The following is a 23592-nucleotide window of genomic DNA, read 5'->3' as shown; positions in this document are numbered from 1 at the left end:
ATGACCATGATGCATCATGTGCTGCGCAGCGCTGCATATAAAATTGATTTGTATTTGTATGACCATGATGCATCATGTGCTGCGCAGCGCTGCATATAAAATTGATTTGTATTTGTATGAACATGATGCATCATGTACATGATGTGACTGTCACTGACTGACCACTCAGCCAGTCACTGAATCTTGTGTCGTCATCATTCACGATGATCATTGATGTGGCCCGTGGCGTGGGGATTGGGGAATATATATTACAGCGAGCGGGCCACGATGACTGTGTGTAGACTAGTGCTGCCTGCTGCTGCTGCTATGACGCAGCAGCACACACACACACGCAGACACTCGGACGGAGACAGTCATCATGATGGGCTGGGGCGACGTAATAATAATGTAGATCATGGCCATGGCAGAAGTCGAACAGACTGCGTCACATACGTATTTATTAGGTAGGGGCCTACCTAATGTATTAAAAAATGGCCATGGCAGAACTGGGTGCGTCACGTTACTTTACTGGTAGCCAGGGTAGGCCCGGCCTCCTGGCACTGCAGTCTGCATACATAATTCATCTACAGGGGTGGGGGCGGCTGAGCATAATGAAACTTGAGACTCGTCACCCGACGACTTTCAGTTTCACTTTTCATTTACATCACAAGACTCGGGTCGGGTCACCCGAATCTCGTGATGTGGATGAAAAGTGAAACTGAAAGTCGGTAGCAGTCTCTGAGACTGTGCCACATTGCAAACTGTGATCAGTGCTCGTGCCGTCGCACTGATTCAGCCCGATGAATGCCCGCCTCATGTGATGGATGCGATGTATCAGTGAATGCTCCAATCTGTAAAATGTAAGAGACTCAATCCGATGTTTGTGTCTGTGTACCCTCCAGTGTGTGAGAGTGAGACTCGCATCTGATGAGCGTGTCTGTGTTACAACAAAGTGCGATAATCGGACCTGATGAGCGAGTCTGTATTACAACTTAGTGTGAGACTCGGACGTGATGGACGTTTGTCAGTGCTTCAATGTATGGGATTTACATTTGATGAGTTGTCACTGTCAGCGCTTCAATGTGTGAGAGTGAGACTCACTCACTCCATCCAATGTATGTGTCTGACTGTCTGTGCACCAGTGTGTGAGACTCGCATCTGATGAGCATGTCTGTGTCACAAGGTGTGACTGAGACTCGGACGGACCTGATGGTTGTAACCGTTCTCTGGTGCTTGAGACGTGACAGAGCCTGCGCTAGTGCGCTCCCGTTTCGAGACTGCCTCAAGCTATCAGAGTGACTTTCAAATATTTCAGAGTCAGGCAAGCTGAAGCTGTGCATTCGCAACCACACACCACCCAGTCCGGCCACTGCTCTAGGGGTTCACGACACCCAGTGTGTTCAGGGTCCTTCTCAGTGAATGGGATAACCTTATGGCTCAAGATCCACTCAGTCAGTGAAACCCGGAAGTGTGCCCTGCGCCCTTGTGTTGTTGTATGTTATTAGCACACGGCCACGCAGTGCCCTAGTATGGTGTAAGTACAGGTACTACTGTAGTCCAGCGGGGTGGTGTGAAGAGGATGGATTGCACCGTACAATGTGTTTCACTTTCACTTTGGTAGTTTAGATTACATGACTGCATGGACATCTGTAGTGTTAAAATTAACATTTTTTAAAGATGATGAAGCCCCTCACCTCCCCACTGTGACTGCACTGACGTCACTGTCACGAGTGGACCAAGAGACGTCATTGTGTCTGTCATTTGATTATGCCAATATTGTTATGTATGAAACAACATTATTTTACTAAAGCGTACATAAATGACTTTTTATGGAGCATACAAACTGAATTGACTTTCTCTAACGTGTTCTCAGATTTCAGCATTAAATTGAGGCATAGCATAGTAATTTTTTTTTGCCTAGAATCACATTTTGGTCGAGCGAGGAAGCCGTGATTTGAACCCAGGCTCTGGGTACACGCTATATTAGGCCTATGGATGCATTTCTTCAGTGTGCCCCATTTGCCACGGGGGACGATGTTCCGTTTTCAGTAATGTATTTAATCAGTGGAGTGTATTTTTGTAGGTGCTTGTTTGGGCTCTGTTTGTCCTCACCAGACAGCATGGTCCATTCACCTCACACAAAAGTGAGCTCTGAATGTTAAATGCTGGGATCAATTTTAATAGTACCACTTCAGTCAGTCAGTCCGTAATGCAACTGGTACTCATGTAAAGCACCCTGATACCTTCGGGTCAAGTTCGTGCTATTTAAAACTGAAAAAAACAACTCTCAAGAGCGGTAGGGTAGGGTCAGCCCAGCGTGTGTCAGACTAGCAGGAGGGCGGAGGTACTTCACAAAGGGCATTTGGAGACGGAGGAGGGAGGTTTACTAACAGCATGGACCTCGCAGGCAAGGGGTTGGTGACTAAAGTGCAGCGACAGGAAAGCACTGAAGTAAGACCATATAGGTGTTACTGCTTACAAAGCTTGACGGGTGCATCATCAAGGGTACCGGTATACACGTGCTGTCACAGAATGGTGGTTTCAAAAAGAAGGATTCTCATTTTGTTTTTATGTAGCACACCACGTATCGTTTCTGAGCGCTATATATAAGAGAAGTTGCTATTTCTGTAGGTTTGTGTCATGATGCGTTTGTGATAAGAGGACCCCTTTCCCGTCGTAGATTGAAGTATTGTTAATTTATTATACATCCATTTATTTACGTCACTGACACCTCAACGCATGAGTGGAAGAGGAAGACATGAAATTGTATGTCCATCACAATGTGAGTGCGGATTCGAAAGTAATTTCACTTTCTTACATGTCTAAGTTGGATGCTAAATAACTTCCATAAGTATGGCAAGCCTTAACCTGCTGCTGACGTAGCAGTGTACAGCCCCCGCTTACATAGTGTAAGTACCATTGAGTTGGGTTACCACCCACCAGTTATTGTAATATAAGAGTAAGACGTCGGTGGTGCCGATTTAAAGGGGAAGGGTGGAGAGGCTCAGGCAAAGAAAGAGGGGAGATTGATGTAAGGTGGTGGTGGTGGCTGCCGCCTGCCGCTAGCACAGGGCTTTCGTACATCCCGGTGCCTGAAAGAGGCAAGCACTGCACACATTTTTGGGGACCGGGCTGGGTTTAATTTTGATGCTCAGATTTTGACCCAGACTTCCAGAGCAAGAGAGAGAAAGGCAGAGAAGAAAGAAACATAGAGGAAAGAAAATATAGGAAAACAGTGACAAAGGAAGGAACCAGAGAAGAAAACAAACCCAAAAGTATGAGATAAGTAGAAAGGATTTGTAAAATGGTAGAAAAAGAGGTATGAGGTGACATCATTACTAGGCAGTCATGATGTTCAACGACCCCAGCCTATGGCAGTGTCAGCGTCAGGTGCCTAAGAAAAACCTTGTGTCCCTGCACTTTTTGTTTTTGACAAAGTAAGCACTGCAGGTCCAATTCGGAGCGCACTGCGCACCGGCAGTACGCGTTATAAGGAAGTGAAGAAGGCACCCATTTGCTTTGTGCGACAGTTCTAATTGCCTCCTCTGACCGCCACAGGCAATTGGATGAATTAAAGGACAGCTGCAGAAAGCAAATGTGCCGCTTCGCTCCCTTCATTAAAAACAAGCATTTACAATGCAATGGTCTCGGCATTGGTAAAGTTAGAGCTATTGGCATTGCTCATGACCTTATTTTTGTTTATGTTTTTGTTTTTAAAACATTTAAAGAAACGGCATTGTCATGAGCACTGCCAATAGCTCTAACTTTAACAATGCCGAGACCGTTGCATTGTAAATGCTTGTTATCTATGGCCCAGTGTGTGCCCCTAAAAATCACATCTAGGGACAGCACTGGCAACAGTTTACTCTAACTGCCATTGGTTGTGTACGGACATAAATTCAGGGGTGTAGCCCATCTGTTGTAATATCATCCCGAAAAAAGGCCATTCAAGGGAATCAAATGCCTTTTATGGCATTAGGTGATATTATTATCGCTGGATGGCATACCTCTTTGCCTTAACTTTTCAATCTTTACATGTGTGTTGCACTGTACAGCACACATTCATAGTGGGAAAAGTATTAAAGCAGGGGTCTCCAACGGATAGCTCGAGAGCTACCAGTAGCTCACCAGTACCCTGGAAGTAGCTCCCTAAAGTACAGCGCAGCATAGTACATAACTTAGAAGATCTAACCCTATTAAAGAAGGCAACGCTACACAACTCTGTATCCTTGGCGTGATCTGTAGTCAAACCAATGGCAGTGCTACATGCTTACAAACACACACTGTGACAGTACCTGCAACATGGCTACCTGTCTTCACTCTCAATCAGTCACATACAAAATGGTCACTTTAAAAGCCCCACTCTATCAGTCATACAATGTGTGTGAAAATCGGACCAGAAAAAAAGTGCAATAGCCAAACTGGAGTCGCTAACGTGTGCGGGACTACCTGAGACAGAATGGAAATGTGTGAGAACCATATGTTAGCCATCCTGTAGCCAGCTATGGCTGGAGTGGAGTCAAGTAACGGCACTGTTTGTTTTAGGTAATGCGAGTGGTGCAAGTATGTAAGCGTATTTGTTTAAATGTTTCAGGGTGTGTGTGCATGCACATATATGTTTTATATATAGGTTGTATATCTGTCTGGTGTTGTGACCCTTCGTGAAAGGCATTTCCTCTTCCTGGAAGATGGTCGTGTTGTCAGGGAACACCAAATGTATCATGTGCCCCAAATATAAGGGCTTTAATGTCTTGCAAAATGTTGCCTATTATTGACATAATGTTGACACTGGCATAATAATAGTAAATCTTGACACATGCCAGGCATTCTTGGACTAATCATGGTAACTATCCTTGCCATATCTTGGGTATGCTTGGCCCAATGGTTGCAATCTATCAAAAATTGTGGCTATTGTTGGAAAAATGTCCAATGCTGACATGTGGGGTTTGTTAGAATTATGGTAAGCGGCAGTGGCACAACTGTAGTCCTGACATAATGGAGTGCATACTTGATATGATGTAGCCATCTTCGGCACTATGGAAGGCATCCCAGGTGAGTGATGGTAAACTCTGGACAGGTGAGACGTAATCTGTCTGTGTGATGCATTTGTACTAGGGAAATGACAAGTTGACTTTTAATGATCATGCATGAAATCTGATTTTCTACGCAAAAGTTTTTTTAAAGTGTGTATTTGATAGAAAACCAATATCTCACATTTTGAGATATGCTGGTATTTAAAAACAAAATAATGAAAATCTAAAATATATTTAAGCTGGTCTTTGAATGATAATACCGAATTGTAGAAATGTATAGCTTTTAGTTTCTTCCTCTGTGCTAATGGGCACTGCAGTGGTTATTTCATTAATCATGAGAAGGCATTTGATTAGGAAAAAGCTTTCCTTGAAATTGCTGTTAATAACTCGGTCTTAGGCACTTGGGTGGGAGGTGTTCTACTACAAAATAGAATTTTAAATATCGCCCAGTCAAAATATTGTTCCAGACTGTAGACTACCGCAATTTCATGAAAGTAAGTATAAATAAGTATAATGTTAGTTACATTCTTAACTCCACATCTATTTATCTTGAAGATGTATACAGCTTCAAGGAGTGCAGATGTGGAGTTTAGAATTGCAAATCTATACTTACCTATATGTATGAACCTTCATGTTATTGTATTCGTCAAGATTCTGGATGTGGTCTTTTGGCATCACTCAATATAGTGACATACAGCTGGATGGTCACTGTTTATATATCTCAAAGGAAACTTAGAAGGGGTGGTCACTATTGTGATTGTCTCTAAAGTGGTCGCTACTGCAACAACTGTCAGAGTCATTTGTGACTTGGGCTATTTTCAGCAGTCAGAAATGGCTCTTGTCAGAGACCCCTCAATTAAAGCATAGTTTTTATACTGGAAGGATATCCTTCCAGTACAAAGCCTATGCATGAGAGAACGCTGCCACTTTTGCACTATGGTGCAAGGGGTTGTGCATTAGCGCCTAGTAGCCTAAAGAGTGCCAGTGCTGGGGGAAATAAAAACAGCACCATATCTTAATAGAAATGCCACTATTTTCACTCTCCCTTTGATGCAGCATATAAACTTTGGCTTCGGTGTTGTGTTACCTCACATTTTAGTGAATGTTCATTTTTAATCTCTTTGTACATTTTGCAGCAGCCTATCTTATAACGTGTGCAATAAAACAAATTAAAATGACTTGCATATTCGCAGGGCTTTCAGTTGCAGCCTGGGACCTCGTCGCGCTATAAATTAAACATGTCCAGCTCAGTAACCAGAATTCAGTTTTCTCTCTGGATACACAGAGACAATGACATCCGCAATTAACTCATTAACCAACTGACCTTCCATAACATTAAATAATGCAACATCTACCGCAGTGTGTACAGCGGTGAGTTACATGGCCACCACATACATTACACAAGATCGCATTCATTTTTCCAGTACGGAGAAATTACGTGACGTGCCCAGAATTCACAGAGAATACTGAAGCAAAAACGAGAACCGGTAGATGCAGCAGGCGAGCCTTGGTTACACGACGGGGTGGGGGGGATCTGAATCTCTTTGTACATTTTGCAGCAGCCTATCTTATAACGTGTGCAATAAAACAAATTAAAATGACTTGCATATTCGCAGGGCTTTCAGTTGCAGCCTGGGACCTCGTCGCGCCATAAATTAAACATGTCCAGCTCAGTAACCAGAATTCAGTTTTCTCTCTGGATACACAGAGACAATGACATCTGCAATTAACTCATTAACCAATTGACCTTCCATAACATTAAATAATGCAACATCTACCGCAGTGTGTACAGCGGTGAGTTACATGGCCACCACATACATTACACAAGATCGCATTCATTTTTCCAGTACGGAGAAATTACGTGACGTGCCCAGAATTCACAGAGAATACTGAAGCAAAAACGAGAACCGGTAGATGCAGCAGGCGAGCCTTGGTTACACGACGGGGTGGGGGGGGATCTGAATCCCTTTTTGCCCAAAGGGCTTTTTCCCACCAGTCTGAAGCCCGACCCGGTCGGTGCCTGGGAATTTCTTCATCAATGGAGGCAGGACTCAGACGAAGATGATGCTCGGGGGTGGACGTAAATAGCAGGAGAAGCCCAGCGTGTAGCTGCATGTCGAGGTTCTCCCCTCTACTGAAAGATACGTATCAAAAAAAGTGGTATCACGTTTCTTAATCCAAATAACCGTTTCCCTTAAAGACTGCTAGAGTAAGAAAATCGCGACGTTCCGCTTTTCCTCAAAATCTGCATGGTTGTTGTTTGAAGAAGCTGAGGGAGTGTGGGAGGGTCGCAGCCCCGCGAAGAAGTGACGCGCAGCGAGGCAAGGGCGGAGTGTAGCTGCTGGGCGGAACTTCGTAGCACTGGCACTCAAATTTCTAACACCGGAAGTTTTGCTTTCTGAATCTTGTTTCAGATAGATCTCCGTTTCCAATCGCTGCTGGAAGTAAAAAAAAACAACGGCCCCGGGCACTAGATCCTGGGACTTGCACAGAAGCAGCCTTCGCCATCTCCCGGCAGTGAGCATCATCCCACACTTGCTTGCATGGGGCATGAACACGGCGCCGGACGGATGGATCCTCACGGCCAGACGATAGGGAAAAAATGGCAGATGGAAGCTCCGAAACTTTTTCGGATTCGGGGGCGTGTTCCTGCTGTTCTAAAAGGGCGAGGCTAAAAAGTGGAAAGAACAGCAAGAAACACGCCCCCGAATCTGAAAAAGACGGAGCCTATTTGGAGGGACGGCTCTCTCCTCCAATGGCTGGCCTCCGTTTAGGAAGCCAGCCAATGGAGGAGAAGCAAAAAGAGAGGCGGGCTAAATAGCCACTCTAGAAAACATTAAATCTTCCGACTTCCGGTTCTGCCTTCGGCAGACCGGTAGTCCTCGACCTAAAAAAATAAAAAATTTGATGCGGAGGTTGTTAGTTTGTGGAACTGGTGACTAGTCGGATGAAAACCTCACATACAGTTGGTGGAAATCAATAGGAGACGCTCTAGCAGTGGCTCTACTGTGCTTACATTTTTAAAGTGTGATCTGCCTTCGATCCTCAACATATTTGCAGATCAGGACTTATCCGGTAACTACTTGGACATCCCCGAAAATCCTTTGAATATAACACATGGGCACCTTCTCCGGACAATATCAGAATCCATCAGGTACTCTTGTGTCAATAGCATCCGAACCAATCTGTATACAATGCAGCAGACCACCCATTCACTCTCAAACTAGCATTGAATGACTTATGCTTCAGCAAATTAGGCCAATGCAGTCCTGACATTTCCCAAAGGGTGAGAGTATACAAACACTTTGCATAAATACGGTGTCAGTCTCCCAAATGCAAAGAGCGTGCAAACCTGCTGCATAAATTTACTTTCGGGAGAAGGTGTTAAAAATTATTCAATTCGAGATTTGCATAAGAAACCCGTGCCGCCAGGCTCTCTGATACTGGATGAGCAAACAAACAAGGGAGATCTGATTGCACCGACCTATTCTTTCTTGAAGCAGTCTAGACACTGCCGATGTTGACTGCTCCTCCTCACACCCCACGTTTCTTGAATACTAATAGAGCCTCATTAAAATATATTATCCTCCTGTTTAGCAGGTCTAGGTTCAGGATACGAGCACTGTATTAAATGCAAACATACCTTGTAATACACAGAGTTCGTAATGGCGTTATTCTTTATTTATCGGGGGGAGGGGAAAGAGATAACTTACTAAATCAGTCACTTCGTTTTACGGACACTGCAAGTCAAGTCAAGTCAATAAACTTTATTCGGTTGTGCGAATTGACAACCATAAAAGCATTTACACTACATTTAAAAAGAACACATTAATACATAAAGATAAAATACAGTTGTAAGATAAGCAGGTGAAGACAAATATACAACAAGCATTCAGAGTATTTTGTGGAGTCCATTATAAAAAAGAGGTAATAGCAATTCATATATTATTTTTATCCTTCCATACTATTTCTAAATTTTACTGCCAATTTTAAAAAACTACATAGATACAAGGTATATTCACAACTTAATAGCTGTAGAAAGTGCAGTGCAGGACGATATTGTATAAAATTTAGTTTTTTCAGACAGGGTTTTAAATATAGATTCCTCGGTACAGTATAAAAGGGACAAAAGAAAAGAAAGTGTGCCAGGTCTTGCGGAGACATATCGTCGCAGCCGCAAGCCGGCAACACTTGTCCACGATGAGATCCCCTAGGTACAGCCAGCAGAAAATGAAACAGATTAAACCTGAACCTGATCAGTAAGAAACGGTCATAACTGGACAATTGCCAGGATAAATAGGGTTCCATGAGCAAGGTGCTTTTTACTAATACATGATTACGAACACTTTCTTTTTTTAGCTCACGTGATTCCCTATCTTGGATTCTAAGATCAATAAAAGCTTTCTTGACCGTTATAACATCCTGTTTAGTGATCGATTCAGGGGATAAAAAGAGTTCAGGGCGACCTAGATCAGCAAAGCACTTAAAAAGATACTTTAACCAGGGAACCTTCATCCTGTTGTCCCATGTGAGTGACTCTCTTAAAATAAGCTGGGTTAGTGGAATGTTATCATTTAACCAACAATTCATCCAGCATAACATGGGATTAACAGCAATCTTGTCACTTACGAAGGAAACCCCCAGTTCCTCGTGCACGGAGAAGTTGGCCGTGCCCCTGGGAACCCTTAATACTAATTTCAAGAAGTTATTTTCAACAGTCTGTAAGGGATCCGGAGGAACATAACCCCAAATTTCACTTCCATAGCACGCTGTGGAGACACTTTTTGCTTGGTAAAGTTGGAGCAAGGCGGCAACTGGACTATTGCCCACTTTCTTAGAAAAGTCCATTATTGCCGCGTTTACCCTAGTGACTTCTCCCTTCTTTTTTTCAATCACGGGTCCCCAATTTAATTGACTGTCAAAGAGGACCCCGAGATAGGAAAATGTATGTGTAGTAGGAATACGTACACCATTTACATTTAGGCAGTTTACTTTTTTATTTCCCTGTCCGACCTTCATTATGTATGATTTAGAGTTATTAATGCTTAACTCTCTTGAGGTCATGAAAGAATGGAAGGAGTCTAGTAAGATTTGTAGTCCGTTTGCTGTTCTTGATAGGAGAACTGCGTCATCCGCATATAAAAGGACTGGCAGCCCCCTACGGCCTATGTACGGATAATCCGTATTGGTGCTTAAAAGATGCTCTTCCAGATCATTTATGTATAAGTTAAAAAGGAATGGGGCCAGGATGCAGCCTTGTCGGACACCACGATGCACCCCAAAGTCTTTGGTCACATTCAGGTCTTGGGTGAATCTGACATTTGCATTGGTGTCCGAGTGCATATCATCTAACAAATCAACTAAGTTTGGATCCACACCCATTTTTAGCATGGCGTCCCAGAGCTTCCCCCGGCTCACACAATCGAAAGCCGAGGAAAGATCCATGAACGCCATATGGATCGTTCCTCTTCGAGCCTTAGTATACTTCGCGATGATGAGGTATAAGTTTAAACATTGTGAAATCGTAGAATGACCAGGCCTGAATCCATACTGGATTGAAGATATTATATTATTTTCTTCTGACCATCTGACCAATCTGTTCAAAATTACTCCTCCCACAACTTTAACCACGGAGTTTATTAAAGATATTGGTCGATAGCAGGCAGGGCTACTGCGGTCTCCTTTTTTAAAAATAGGCACAATAGTGGATACCCCCCATGATTTTGGGCATCCACAAAGCACAGCAGCATTAAGTACAGCTGTAAGGACCGGTGCCCAGAGTGTTATACAAGATTTAAAAAGATCAGGAGGGAGACCGTCAGGTCCTGGGGCCTTGTTGTTTGATAGGCCTTCTATGCCCTTTATTACCTCATCAGTTGTGAAGAACAGGGATTTTTCACTAATTTCTTTTAGACTGCATTGTACCTGGGAACCATTACCTTTAAAAATGGAACTGAAGTGGTTAATCCAAACTTCTTCTGGGATTTTGGTGCCTGTACTTGAAATACTGGGATGATCAAATAAGGGCTTGTTAAGGATCTCCCAGAACTTAGAGCTATTTTTTAGTATCTCTGGATCTAACAAGGACTCCCAAACGCTTTTCTTAATAGCACGTTTGCGAATGGCAAGAGACTTTTTGTACTCAGCCCGCAACACCCTGATGGTTGAAGGATCTCTCTGGTTTGTTTTTAATGCTTTCTTGAGCTCGCGACTGGCCTTCGAACAGTTGCTGTCAAACCATTTTGGATTATTGGATGAGTTAGCTATCCTCTTAGCAGGTAACGTTAAAAGTGACTCCACCTTTTTAGCAATCTCATTAAAAGACGTCAGAATTTGTAATGGTGCTGAAGCAGTAGATGTACATGTTATCAGATCATGATTGCATACATTGTTGATAGAAAAATAAAATTGCTTACAGTCCACCATTGACCACTTTAAGCGTCGCTTACCATTAATACATTTAGTGGTACCACAGTCCTCTCGAGGGTTATGTTTTTCGAGTAAGTTCACACCCATAGTAATACATAAAGGATTGTGATCGCTAAAAATGCTTGAAATAATCGAAAAATCCCCAACAAAATTAACAAATTCTGCCGATAATAGAATATGGTCTATATATGACCCTGTTGCGTGACCTTTAAAAGTAGGGGTTGAAAATACAGTTTGTTCCTCAACTATTGACATAGCAGTGAAAAGGTTATATTCATTCATTAAGTCATTTAAACATGAACCCCTTCGCGAGTGATCAAAGTGTATTCCTTCCAGATTGTTACAACCCAAATGACCAACAGGACTCAGGCTAGGATTCCCACATAAATGAGTGTTGAAATCACCCGCTATTATCTTAAGGCGGGGAAGGGAATCATCTTTGGCCCTTAGGAATTCACGCAATGACTCCATATTGCAATCGCCAGACTGACTCACTGCGTTATAAAAGTTGATCAGAGCAAAACTTGTACTGCCCCTCTTAAATTCGACAACCTGAATATTATTATTGCCAGAGTGATGTACAGTTTTAAGGCATATTAGTGATAAGTTAACAAAGATTGCCAAACCCCCTTTAGCTCTACCACAAGGTGAAGGAACTGCCGAAGTTATAAAACTCTCATAACCGTCAATGTGTATATTTTTCCCCACTGCCCAGGTTTCTTGGAGGCATATAACGGGGTAATTTTTAACAAAGGATAACCAATCTATATTAAACAATTTATCCTGCAGTCCAGCTATATTCCAGGATAATAGCCCCTCCTTATATTTAATTGGTTCATGTTGTATTATAGCCACATTTCCACATACAATTTGAGTGATAGGTGTTAAGCCTGTACAGCAGCGTACCCCATCTGTCCCGGGATTAGCCGAAGAACAAGCTTGAGGACAGGCTGGGTTTATATCAGTGGGTAAACCTGGTATATCTATTTGATTCCAGCCAACCAAACCCCCATCCTTACTGCCTTGCGGTTCTAACCCTTGTAGAATATCTCCAAAGTCTGTAACTTCTGGCAATCGGTCGGTGGGGAGGAGGTTAGAAGATGTGTCAGGTAGTCATTCCACCCCATCCAGTCCCCCCTCATCTGAGAAGATGCCATACCTATTGGAGATGGGGATGTTAAAGTGATTATTAAAATGAGTAGAGTAATATTGATCTGGAGGGGGTGGTCGTATTGGACGTTCCCTTCTATCCTGACTATACCCCCAGTTATTAGTTGGTACCTCAAAACCCCAGCCATTAGATGTCGCTAGCCATATAGGCCTGGTGAAATTATGGGTAGGCTTAGGATAGGACATGCTCCGCTGTTTTTTGCCGAAAAATTCTAGGGTGAGAGGAATGATGGTACCTCTTCTGCGCTGCGGCGGCAAAATATTTGGCAGGATGTTTGGTAAAACTGCAGAATTGGCAAAATTTATAATAATGCAGTCACCCTTGAATTTTTTAGGGTTTTGACCTATCCATGGGACCCTTCTGGCTGACTTAATGTCACCAGCTAGCTGTTGTTTCCCCCACGGGGCCAGCTGCATATTGCCTGATAACCAGTGCAGGGCCTTACTTGTTACTGCCGGGGGGGATTCTGATTGGTCTGGGGCTAGTGGGGGGACGTTAGCCAATACCAGTACTAATGGAGCCGCATCTTCCAGAAACTGTACCATAACTTCTTCTGTAGTAGGTGCAGGTATTACAGGCGGAATTGGGGGTAATGTATCTCCTGGCAGTAAATGATGTGTCGCTGTAGTTGAGGACTGTTCCTGTAGATTTGCGTGTATAGTGTTTGAGGTAGTGCCTCCCTCAGATGAAGGAAAAAGAGCCTCTTTTACGGGTAGAGCTAGGCTGGTAACTGTGTCTGATATATTAGACACAGCTTCTACTAACTTTTTTTGATCTGCACCTAGTTTCTTTATATCAGCAGTTAGCTTGTCCAATTTGGTCACTACTGGTTTAATTAAGATTTTAAGTTTAGTGTCAATTAAATCAGCTAATCTTGATAATAACTCCTCATCCACATTATACTTCTCGGGTTCTTCTACTTTCCCCCTGCTTTTGTCCCTACTTCTCACGGGTGACGCAACCCTCTTCTTCCCTAAAAGAACTCCACCACGGTATAATTGAGTTTTTCTACATTTTCTGATGGCACGTGGCGCATGATCTAGAACTGGGGGATCAGCTTCATTATTTGGCTGCTCACTCTCCTGCACAATTTGATCTTGGTCTTGATCAGTGTCAACTACCTGACATTCCGAGTCATTAGCCCGAGCTATGTCTTGACCCTGTGTTGTACGAGTACTCAGGTTTGAAATGCCATGTTCTAAGGTATCAGAGTCTAAAACTGCACTTCCCTCGACCTGAGAAGGTTTATCAATCCAGGGTGAATCAGGTGAAGGGCTTAGGGGAGATAAGTTAGGGGACAGGCTAAGACCTAAGGATTCGCGCCTCTCGTTGTTAATCTTAGAGACTACTTGTATCATATAGTTTTCTATTGAGTTACCTCCCGCCGCTAAATTCTTTTTAGGCATTCTTCTTGAACTAGTAATAATAACCAAATAACAACAGTGTTATAATGGATGACGGTATATCCAAGAAGTAGAAACAAGTATGAATAGTCTTACTGCAAACCACGCAAAACGAAGACAGTAAGGGCTGAGTAGCGTGTCCAGTCCAGTCTCAGCCTGTCTCGGACTGTCTAAGACTGTCCGCCCTTTGTCCGGGCTTCGTCCGGCGTCCCGCACACGCGTCCCGCTATGCGTCAGGGGCACGATTTTATAGGAGGAGCAGGGGGCGGGAAGAGACTCCAGGTGCGCTGCGTTGATCCTGCGCGGAACCCTGGGTCTCGCAGTCCCGGCCCCTGTTGAAAGCGCCTCACACTCTCCTCGGCCACGGTAAAATGACCAAAGCTCCACTCCACCACTTCTGTAGGCAAACGAACAGGGTGTTAAGGTCAAAGTCACGAACTCTGCACACAGCTGCGAGCGGCTCCCGCGAAGCGGGGGCCGCGAGCTGTTATGAAGGGGCAAGCCAGGCAAGGCAAACGGGGAGGAGCAGGGGGCGGGAAGAGACTCCAGGTGCGCTGCGTTGATCCTGCGCGGAACCCTGGGTCTCGCAGTCCCGGCCCCTGTTGAAAGCGCCTCACACTCTCCTCGGCCACGGTAAAATGACCAAAGCTCCACTCCACCACTTCTGTAGGCAAACGAACAGGGTGTTAAGGTCAAAGTCACGAACTCTGCACACAGCTGCGAGCGGCTCCCGCGAAGCGGGGGCCGCGAGCTGTTATGAAGGGGCAAGCCAGGCAAGGCAAACGGGGAGGAGCAGGGGGCGGGAAGAGACTCCAGGTGCGCTGCGTTGATCCTGCGCGGAACCCTGGGTCTCGCAGTCCCGGCCCCTGTTGAAAGCGCCTCACACTCTCCTCGGCCACGGTAAAATGACCAAAGCTCCACTCCACCACTTCTAGTCCAAACACGCTCTGATCTTCAATCGAATACCCACAACAAACTTTCACATCAATACATAGTCACGATGCAAAGTGACGTTTAACACTTTCCAGAATCTGCTAAGGTCTGGATGTAAAAATCCACCGACCACTGTAGAGTTATAACTCCTCAATGACACTCAACTCGCACATACTAACTGCGGATTAGTAGTGCCGATGTGCATCGTTTGTTATTCCCTTAGAATCATGATTCATACCCTGCCCTTCGGCTGTCTTCGGAAAATAAAGCTCCGAGGGCAACCCACGGGATAATACGTTTTCCCCGTGCTAGCGGATATTTCACAACAACGGGTTACTTTTACACGCCCACCTCGAAAAGAGCACATCTCAGCTGAGCTCTCATAACAGCACTCACCAGTTGTCCCATGCACAGAATGCACGCCACTCTTAAAGCACACCGCGCATACACCTGATCTCATATTACATCAGAGGTCCGCACAGGTGTCTACCAACTGCCCCTGTGTCAAGCATGATCCACTTGAATTGGGCTTTTCAACAACCAGTAGAGAATACGGGCACTTAAACCTGCGTTACTTTAGAATAAATTACGCTACGAGACCAGAAATAATAAATCACGATGGCACTAGGTACGATCTCAGTTACCACTTACTATTTAATTCTGGAATTCTCCAATATAGGCACGATCAATAGAAAAAACGCGATTTCACGCAGTTAAAATGATGATGCTCGGGGGTGGACGTAAATAGCAGGAGAAGCCCAGCGTGTAGCTGCATGTCGAGGTTCTCCCCTCTACTGAAAGATACGTATCAAAAAAGGTGGTATCACGTTTCTTAATCCAAATAACCGTTTCCCTTAAAGACTGCTAGAGTAAGAAAATCGCGACGTTCCGCTTTTCCTCAAAATCTGCATGGTTGTTGCTTGAAGAAGCTGAGGGAGTGTGGGAGGGTCGCAGCCCCGCGAAGAAGTGACGCGCAGCGAGGCAAGGGCGGAGTGTAGCTGCTGGGCGGAACTTCGTAGCACTGGCACTCAAATTTCTAACACCGGAAGTTTTGCTTTCTGAATCTTGTTTCAGATAGATCTCCGTTTCCAATCGCTGCTGGAAGTAAAAAAAAACAACGGCCCCGGGCACTAGATCCTGGGACTTGCACAGAAGCAGCCTTCGCCATCTCCCGGCAGTGAGCATCATCCCACACTTGCTTGCATGGGGCATGAACACGGCGCCGGACGGATGGATCCTCACGGCCAGACGATAGGGAAAAAATGGCGGATGGAAGCTCCGAAACTTTTTCGGATTCGGGGGCGTGTTCCTGCTGTTCTAAAAGGGCGTGGCTAAAAAGTGGAAAGAACAGCAAGAAACACGCCCCCGAATCTGAAAAAGACGGAGCCTATTTGGAGGGACGGCTCTCTCCTCCAATGGCTGGCCTCCGTTTAGGAAGCCAGCCAATGGAGGAGAAGCAAAAAGAGAGGCGGGCTAAATAGCCACTCTAGAAAACATTAAATCTTCCGACTTCCGGTTCTGCCTTCGGCAGACCGGTAGTCCTCGACCTAACAAGCATTTACAATGCAACGGTCTCGGCATTGTTAAAGTTAGAGCTATTGGCATTGCTCATGACAATGCCGTTTCTTTAAATGTTTTAAAAACAAAAACATAAACAAAAATAATGTCATGAGCAATGCCAATAGCTCTAACTTTACCAATGCCGAGACCATTGCATTGTAAATGCTTGTTGTAGATGCTCGTGGCGGCAGCAGGAGGCACGACGCCCCCGCGAGACCATTGTTTTTCTTTTCAGAGGAACCCATCATTCGGGTCAAAGACATTCCACAGGGGAGGGGGCCGTTTGCAGCACGCGATATCTGCGGCACAATGAGCAGTGTGTTTGCTTTGGGAATTCAGAGTAATTAAAGAGGGAGGGGGGGGGGGGGGTCCTGGGAGGGACAGTCCAGGTAAAATACCACACCAAGGACCACTGCAGTTATTCCCTTCAAAGTCATTGTGTCACGCCTCGGAGGCCATAGCTTTGACCGTGGCGTGAATTGACAATTTTAGTTCGGAAAAAAGCCCGCTGCACTTCAAGGTAAAGTTCATGATGGACCGGCTTTTCACACTACGAGGATCATAGCTACACTTTGAAAGGCAGACGGTTTAGACGCTTGCACACACTGAGGTGATGGCAACTATAAAAGCATACGCTTACTGTGCGCTCTGACACGAGATTAAAATATGATACATGTTGTGCCCCTGCACTCGCACTGATGCCGAATGGATGTTTTATGATGGAAGTCGAGCGCTAAGCGCCTCTACCACATGTACGAAGGGAGTCTGCGGGGGTGCAGTCCGTAACCTGTTGGGGTTTTAACAAAAGCCCTCTGGAAACGCTGGCCTGGCTTGAGCTGTGCACCGGAAACACATTGCGCTAGATGAATACATACAAAAGCCAGCTTCCTATTCCACCGGTTTCGTCACTTATTGCACGAGGCGGAAAACGTGTCGGTCGCTTGCAAAACTCCTGCGAGTTCACCCCCCTACAAAGCCCAGAGGATTCATACACAAATGCACGCACACATCTATTTACCACCATGGCGCGTAGAGGATAATTACAATTGCGTTTTTCCATTTTAAATGTTTTTGCTGAACTCTGGTCATAAGAGCACTGTACAAACAAGCTTAAAAAACGCATATGCAGGAAAGATCTGTAGGGGTGATAGCCATTCTAATGTTGCGGCCAAACTGCCCCAGGAGTCGCACCAGGATTTTGAGTTATTTGAAAAATTTCGTCTGTGCTCTCCAGCAGTCTTTGCAATAGCTGGAGGCGGAGGGCGTGGACACGCAAACCCACCCTCTGCAAGCTTAGCTTACCTGGGCTCGGAGAGCCCCGGGCGGCACTGCCGCGGCTGTAAATTGAGCCCTCCCGTACCAGCATTTCGGGCTTCCATTGTGACTGGTTACATCTACCGCACGCACCGTTTCCTGCATACACCGTAATACTGGTGTTTCCGCTTACTGAACATCACTATGCATGTGGACGTTACCCCCTTGAACCCACTATATGGATCTTGTTTTTCTTCCTCCAAACTTATGTTTGGCCCATGTTGTTGATGTCCATGACATTATCTGAAATCATTTCCTATGCACTACCGTTCTAGTTTTTCACTTTCTCGACCTCTTTCTGGATGGTGTTGCCACTTTTAATTATTTTATTTCGGACCGTTTTCCTGCGTCTTTGTTACTTCTGTTCTGCTTTTCTCTCACTCCGTGTACACCTGGTCGCAGCTGCCTTCGCCCTGCAGCATCTGGTGGTTTTGCTTCCTGGCATTCATTCCCTCTTGTGACTGTCCTCTTCAGTCCTCCTAATCTCACCTGTTATCTTTTTATTCTCACATCCCTTTCCCTGTTGGATCAGCTTCTGATTTCCTTGCTATTCCTCTAGCCCCATCACCGATGTTCTCTCACAGACCCTTCTGTCACCCCATCCTCTTGCTGCCCTGCAACGTGCGCCTGCCCTCCTGCCTCTGCCCCAGGTGCTGCTTGCCTCCCTCCGCTGGCGCCTGCCATGCTGTCCCTCCCTGCCTTGCTCTCTCTGTACAGCTCCTCCCGCCCTGGGGCCTCACCTGTGCTTGTGTGCGTGTGGGGGAGGCGCCCTCCCTCGGGCGCACACATGACAGCACAGGCACAGCCCCTGCCCCGGGGCGCCCGTGATGCAGGCCGAGCTGGCGGAGCTGCGCAGCCGGGGCACGGCTTGAAGCAAGGAGCCCACCCCCGCCAGGTGTGCGTCTGGTAGGACATGGTAAGTGCCTCTGCGGCCCCCTAAGGGGAGGGTGTTGGGGTATGCGCCCACCCCCCCCTGCCCTGGTATTAGGATAGACGCACAGGTTGCCAGCGCCCCGGATGACAATGGGCGCACGGCTCCTTTAAGGGGCGGCTGTCCCTCCCGGTAGCTGAAGGTCATTAAAACACAAAAGCGCTCGGCGCCGCGGTCCAATATAGCGCATGCGCCCTGGCCCGAGGACTGGGCGCACATAGAGAGAGGAAGGCAATATGGCGAGGATGCCTGGCAGCGCGGACTGCGGCACCGGCCCAGCGGCTGCAGCAGGGGGCGCCGGGGGAGGGGAGCCCGGCCCGGGCGAGCAGCACCCCCGCCTCCTCCTGCTTCCGCAGCCCGGCAGCGCAGGCGAGGAGGAGGAGGAAGAAGAAGAGGAGGAGGATGACGACGACATCCAGGAGGTGCGAATACCGGGCAATGATGATGATGATGAGGACGATGACATCGAGGAGCTGCTGGACGACGACTACGATGAGCTGGAGAACAGCCGGGAGCCTGAGCTCAAGGAAAACAACATTCACCATCACTGACAATCATTAACAAGCCGAGGGCACCGGAAGACACCACCGCCTTTCTCCGAGGCAGAACAGAAATGCCTCGGAGAAACGCAGCGTCCTTTTCGGATTCGGGGGCGTGTTTTGCTGTTATCTCCTCCTTGAGACTTCTTGCAAAAAACACGCCCCCCGATCCGAAAAAGACGGGGCCTAATCTGAATGACTGACCTCTTCTCCAATGGCTGGCCAGCATTCAAGAGGCCAGCCAATGGAGAACAGGGGAGAAGAGGGGCGGGTTCAAGCCCCTCTTCTCCAAGTCATTAAATCTCTCGACTTCCGGTTCTGCCTTCGGCAGACCGGATGGTCCCGAGACCTAAAAAGCAGTTCTTCAGTTGCCGAATTGGGTCGCGTTCCTTCCCACTCTATAAACACTAACACATAGGAGAAATGGGAGGGCATCACAGACATTATTTGCATTAATTTTAGTGAGCTGCTGTTGTGTTGCAATATTGAAAACACGCGTCACTATCCATGAATATTTATAGATGTAAACACATTTAGAATTCTGGACAATTGGCTGTGCAGTTCTGTCAGCGACCTGATCAAAGAGGGCATTAAACATCTGAAACTGGATCATATATTCAAAGCTTACCATCAGCACTGACCCTAGTCTGGGTAGGCCCGCTTCCAGCATGTGAAAAAGTGCGTGCGCAGCCATTGGGGGAAGGTCTGTGTCTGCGATGTGGTCTTTCTGCCACGATTGAAGGCTTTAGTGCTGCTGGAACAATTTTTAGAGTGGTGCCAACGTTGCATGACTGACTGACATCATAGGGTTTGTGAAAATCACAAAGAATAAGCGTTTATAATTAATGTATTTTGTTACCACAACTACTACTAATCATGTTCTATTCTTCTTTTCAGCATCTGGTAAAGGATCATTTTTGGACAAAGAACAACAGAGTCCTGGTCCTGTACAGATCCCAACCTACTCTGCTGCTCTTGCACCCCCACAACATAACAACTCCAGTGTTTAAGGTAAGGAAACTGATGCTATATTTTTTTACATGGTAGTTAAAGGCTATATAAGTGGTCTACATGCTGGGTCGGGTGGGTGCACATCAGGATCAATTTGAGGCATGGAACTGTGTAATCAGTATTAAAAAATGGATCGGAATGTTACGAGTTCCATTGAAAACAATTAAGTGGTTCAGGGATTGTAATAGCAGGTGTAAGCTTTCAGCTCCATCTTCCCATTGTTTGTTTTTCTGTTCCTCCCTTTTTGATGTAGAACCCTCAGTGGGTGGACTGTAATAATAGTTTTATAGCCCAGATGCCTCGGGCTATTCCAGTTGTTAAAGGCCTTCTCCCATGCCTTGTTATAGGCCCTCACCTGTCGCACGAGATATGTCTGCTTCAGGGCCTTGAGCAACTAGTATGGCACACAGAGGCAGCAGGCTATAAGGCAGTATTTTTAAAAATTAACTTGTGCAAAGGGGAGCTGTTGGATATATATTATGATAATACAAAATATATGTATTTATAGATAAATCTGATATTTTTGTACCAAACCTTATACATTGTACTTTGATTATTGACAGGTAAATTTAATATTGGTAAGACACCATGAATACAGTTGAACAGATACTTGCAAGGCCATTCGGCCGACTGAGCCTTGAAGAAAAACTAACTGTAAAACGATTAGGACCTGACCGGCCCGACCTACAACTACAACAAGCGTCCCAAGACAGAGGGAAGACTTACAAACGTACATTCTCAAGCACCTGTTACACAAAAGTTGATTGGCTTACAGGGTCTACTTTAACAAATTCTCTGTTCTGCTTCCCCTGCTTGCTGTTTGGTGGTGAGGTTTCTTGGGCAAAAAAAGGAGTAATTGACTTGAAGCATTTGTCAGATAAAGTAAAGAATCATGCACACACAAGAACCCATATGGAAAACCTGACAAGACTAGGAATGTTGGGAGACACACCAATTGAAGCCTGCATAAGCGATGCGTACCGCAAAACATTACAGAAGCACAATGAAGCAGTTGATAGGAATAGACATATACTGTCAAAAATAATTGATTGCATTCGTTTTTGTGGTGCTTTTGAACTGGCATTGCGAGGCCATGATGAATCTGAAAGTTCATCAAATCCTGGAATATTCAGAGGCCTTGTGGATTTAATAGCAAGCATAGACCATGAAATGGAAGCACATTTAGAAAGAGCTACAGTCTTTAAGGGCACCTCTAAAACGATACAAAATGAACTCCTTGAGTGTATGCTTGAAATTTTGAGAAGCCATATTGTCCAACAGATCAAAAACACAGACTTTGTGGCTATTCAGGCTGATGCCACCACTGATGTGGCCACAAAAACACAGTCCGTATTAGTCTTTCGTTACCTTGACAACGACAGTAAAGTTGTGGAGAGGTTCTATGGTTTCACACATTTAAGAGACTCTAGTGCAGAAACCATTACTTCAGCTATACTGCGTGAACTGAACTTGATTTTTCCAGAGCAGCCTCAAAAACATAAACTTATTGCACAAAGCTATGATGGTGCGTCCGTAATGAGTGGAAGCCTTGGAGGAGTACAGAAAAAAATTAGAGATGTGTACCCTAATGCTCATTATGTGCACTGTTATGCCCACCAACTTAATCTTATTATGCAACAGGCAGTATCAAAGATCTCTGAGGCACAAATGTTCTTTTTCAATGTAGGAGGCATGGCAGCATTCTTCTCACGTTCCCCCAAAAGAACGGAAGTACTTCAGGAAATTGTGGCCAAAAGGCTTCCAAGGGGACCTTCAACTTGTTGGAACTTTCACATACGTACAATCAGGCTAATATTCCAATATAGGGAGGATCTGGAGAAATGTTTTGATGCCATAGAAGCCAATCCTGACTTTGAATACAGAAGTCGGAATGCAGCCCGTCGCTTTGCTAGAACACTACAAGACAGAGAGTTTCAGTTCTTTCTGTTTCTATTTCATGAAATAATGCTTCCTGTCGACACATTATACAACCAGTTACAAACACGAGCCATAGATACTGTCTCTGTGCAAAGAGATACCAGAATGTTTGTCACTACAGTGAGAGATGGGGTTGACAATTTAGATAGCAGACTGCCACAGGATTCTACTTTCTCAAACCGCAGGAAAAACATCAGCAGTCTGGTCCGAACTGCAAAGGAGATATGTGACATTATAATTGTGCATGCTCTGAAAGAGGCTGTGGAAGCTTATCCTATGCTCAACAAAGAAATCTGAAAACTGAGTTGACTGTACTGTACGGAATGCATGTGTATCGAGAGGCCACTGGTGCCATTTCTTTGGTGGCTTTAATTCAGAAGCTTAATATGGAACAGTCACTTACAGAGACAGTGACTTTACTAAAAATAGTAATTACCACTCCTATGACAACAGCAGAGTCGGAACGATGTTTTTCCACTTTGAACAGAATTAAGACATTCCTGAGAAACACCATGATTGAGGAAAGACTGAATGCTTTGGCAATGCTCTCTATAGAGTGAGACCTCGTCAAAAGAATCCCAGACTTTAAGGTTCAAGTTATTGAGAAGTTCGCTGCTATTAAAGACAGACGTGCTGATTTTGTCTACAGAAAGTGAACAATACGTTAATCCTAACATTTCATCTTGAATGCTGCTAGTTTGTGACCTGTTTAGTTGTTTGTTTAGTTGTTTGCAGTTTAAATAAAAAAATCTCAGCTTGTTCTTCAAGTCTGTTATGAAGCTCTGTGGTTATACTGAATGAGCAGCTACCATGTTGTTGTATGACATCCCTTTATTAATGTAATAACTGCACTTTCACAATTGCTTTATTAGCCTTCTTGCTTCTCAAATTTGCTTGACAATGCACTATTTTCCCACTAATTTTTCAAAATTTTCTCGGGGGGAGAATCCCCCCAAACCCCCTTTTAATTGTTTAGGCTCGCTCGCTACGCTCGCTCGCTGCTGTGCTCGCCCACGAAAAGTTTCGCCCCACCACTTTCAAATCTCTCCAGCCACCACTGGGTCTAGGGGTAGAAATTCCCCTGACCCTACCTCTAATGCTGACCAGACTGGTGACAATGACCAGAATTTGGTGAACCCAGCTCTCCTGGATGAGGATGAGTAGGATGACAACAATGCTTCCTCCTTTATTCCTCAGGAAGAGTTGAAAGTATGGCTAGATGGGATAGATCTATGTCAAGGGGATCTGACCAGTCTAACTCCTCTATAGGGACCTCTGCCTCTTCTCACAGAGGGAGGGAAACCTCTCAGGAGAGGAGAGAGAGACTGCTGAAGTATGAGCAAGAAAAGTT

The 23592-nt window shown here is 45.2% G+C and overlaps 1 protein-coding gene across 1 annotated transcript; it reads left to right on the top strand.

Moving 5' to 3' along the window:
• Window positions 1–723: 723 nt before the first annotated feature.
• LOC146832798 (zinc finger MYM-type protein 1-like) lies at window positions 724–23002 on the top strand. The gene is made up of 3 exons (XM_085604181.1): window positions 724–839; window positions 20190–20303; window positions 20867–23002. The coding sequence occupies exon 3, from the start codon at window positions 20892–20894 to the stop codon at window positions 22536–22538; it is 1647 nt and encodes a 548-aa protein (XP_085460307.1). The 5' UTR covers window positions 724–839; window positions 20190–20303; window positions 20867–20891; the 3' UTR covers window positions 22539–23002.
• Window positions 23003–23592: the final 590 nt, after the last annotated feature.

Source organism: Triturus cristatus, chromosome 5_1 (genome assembly GCF_964204655.1).
Source record: "Triturus cristatus chromosome 5_1, aTriCri1.1, whole genome shotgun sequence".
Taxonomy (NCBI): Eukaryota; Metazoa; Chordata; class Amphibia; order Caudata; family Salamandridae; genus Triturus; species Triturus cristatus.
This window is presented reverse-complemented; position numbering and strand designations above follow the sequence as displayed.